General features: G+C 35.8%; 1 protein-coding gene across 1 annotated transcript in view; it reads right to left on the reverse strand.

The window, feature by feature from the left end:
- Window positions 1-367: 367 nt before the first annotated feature.
- Window positions 368-2,437, reverse strand: part of LOC110022422 (probable leucine-rich repeat receptor-like protein kinase At5g49770) — a 6,485-nt gene continuing 4,415 nt past the window's right edge. The window contains exons 16-19 of the mRNA XM_020721355.1: window positions 2,065-2,204; window positions 1,787-2,006; window positions 1,463-1,698; window positions 368-976 (exon numbers count right to left, since the gene is read on the reverse strand). Of these exons, the coding sequence (XP_020577014.1) occupies window positions 470-976; window positions 1,463-1,698; window positions 1,787-2,006; window positions 2,065-2,204 (1,103 nt within the window). The 3' untranslated portion in view covers window positions 368-469. The remainder of the gene's footprint in view (window positions 977-1,462; window positions 1,699-1,786; window positions 2,007-2,064; window positions 2,205-2,437) is intronic.

Raw genomic sequence — 2,437 nt, forward strand, 5'->3', positions numbered from 1 at the left:
GCTTTTAAATATGGTTTGTTTTGTGTATAGGGGCAGATTTTAGTTTTAGAATTGAGTTTCCATTTTTTGGGAAGGTTGGGCTACCCGTTCATCTTCATTGTACTTGTATCTTGGAGTTGGCAGCTCAGATGGTATCTTGCCATGTGTATTCTTGTGTTTCCCTTACATCAATAATATTCCTTTCGTTATTCTTTGCCTCTTTAATTTTTCTCAGCAACTTGATTGCTGTTTTGTTGAAATTCTACTCATATCCCTTGCTGGTATCATGAAAGAAAATTTTTCTATTAGAATGGTGAACTGTGTTTTAATATTCATATATTTGGTTTAAAAAAAAAACGATTTGATATTGTATATACTCGTGGAAAGGTATTTAATTTTAGTTTCTGCATTGATCTATAAGGACATTATCAGTAAATAACAAATAAATATGTTCATGAAGTGGTAAAACAGTGCCTAATAAATGTTTCTACTACTTTGGTTCGGGTTTTGCTGACAATGTAAACCCACCACTGTAATCAAAAGCACCACCCTTTCCCGCTTTTCTAGGAAATGAGTCGTTATATAGATGACGAAAAGCACCCTTTGTGTTTCCAAAATCTGTGGCAGATGAAGATGCTGATGTTGAGTTGGTGTTGAGTCCCTCATCTTGTAAAATTGACTCGATTTCCTTTACCACTTCACCCATTGTAGGCCGACCTGGAGCTGATTCTTCAACACATCTCATTGCTAACTCTAAATATCTTCCCAAACCTATTAGATTTATTGTACTGAGGATCAGCGGATCAAGTATTTTCTTCAGACCATAGAATTCATCTTCATTTTTTTTCATGGACATCTTCACCTCACGAACTATATACGAGCCTTTCTCAATTGGTTGTCTTGCAGTTATCAGCTCCAGCATCACCACCCCAAAGCTATAAACATCGCTCTTCTCTGTAAGCTGTTGGGACATGTAATACTCAGGATCCAGATAACCCTGTAAAACACAACAAACAGGAGGCATCAGGAAACCAATTTCTTATTAGACCTTAGTGTAGTTTTAAATCAGACTTAGGCGGTGTTTGGCTGCAGACTGAATTTATGTTAAATAGGATTTATCAAATCCTATAAATCCATTCTTCAGTTTGATGAAAATGAACACTTGAGCGATGAAAGCAAGAAATTCTTAAATTCATCGGATATACTAAATTTGGACTTACGTTCTAAAAGAGAGGGAACGCTTGAAGAAAAAATGGAACTCAAAAATTTTTTATTTAACCGAATATTGCATTTAATTTTGTTTTTTTTTTAATGTTTGGTTGGATTTACACTAAATTCATGGCTAAATCGCCTTTAAATGATGCTACCAAATGCCGCCTTAATGATCTAGAATTAATTTCTTATTAAATGGCTCACAAAATTAAGCATTTATATTTTTGGTTTTGTATCAACTGACAGAAGGAAATTTGAAAGAGAAGCTCACCAATGTTCCCTTTACTTGAGTAGAAACATGCCCCTTCCCACTATCTGACACTAACCTTGAAAGGCCAAAATCTGACACCTTTGCTGTTAAATTATCATCCAAAAGGATGTTGGATGACTTGACGTCTCTATGGATTATGGGCGGATCAGCGAGTTCATGGAGGTATGAGAGACCTCTAGCTGAACTTAGTGCAATCCGAAGCCTCCTCTTCCAGTTCAGTTCTATGCAACTCTTTCCTATATTGCAATATTAATCTATCACGACTTTTGTTATGCATAAAATCTTTTTTTTCTTTATATATCAAACTTTGACCGAAGATCTTACCGGTCAAGCTGTCCCTTAGTGTTCCATTAGGAATGAACTCATATACAAGCATCTGCTCTCCTTGCTCAAAGCAGAAACCAACTAGTCCTACTAGGTTTTTGTGATGGACCCTGGATAACAATTCTACCTCGGTTTTAAACTCAAGACCTCCTTGCATGGATCCGTGTTGCGCTCTTTTTATTGCGACCAACTGTCCGGTTGAAAGCATTCCTCTGTATACCTGAAGATGATGAAACGTTAAAATTGTGGCTTTCTTTCAAAATTTTATTTCCTGTTACCTTTCCATAGCCTCCAGAGCCAACTTCATTGACTTGTGAAAAACCATCGGTGCTTTTTTTGAGCTCATCATAAGAAAACCATCTCGCTCCTTTTAGTTTAGGTGCACCTTCACTATCTTTATTACTGTTTGCCCAAGATGCTGAAAGAAGATAATATACATATTTATATAGAGAAAAGTGTTAAAATAATTCCCTAACCCTTAGGGATTATTTTAGCCCCGGAGTTTATAAAAGTGTCGATTTAAAAAACTCTTTTAATATGAGTTGAAATAATTCTCATTAAATAATCCCCGAGAATTATTTCAGCTGCACTAAAACAGCCTGAGGACTAATTTAGCACTTATATAAACTATGATACTAAAATAACCCCCCC

The sequence above is a fragment of the Phalaenopsis equestris genome, unplaced genomic scaffold (genome assembly GCF_001263595.1).
Source record: "Phalaenopsis equestris unplaced genomic scaffold, ASM126359v1 Scaffold000189, whole genome shotgun sequence".
Classification (NCBI taxonomy): domain Eukaryota; kingdom Viridiplantae; phylum Streptophyta; class Magnoliopsida; order Asparagales; family Orchidaceae; genus Phalaenopsis; species Phalaenopsis equestris.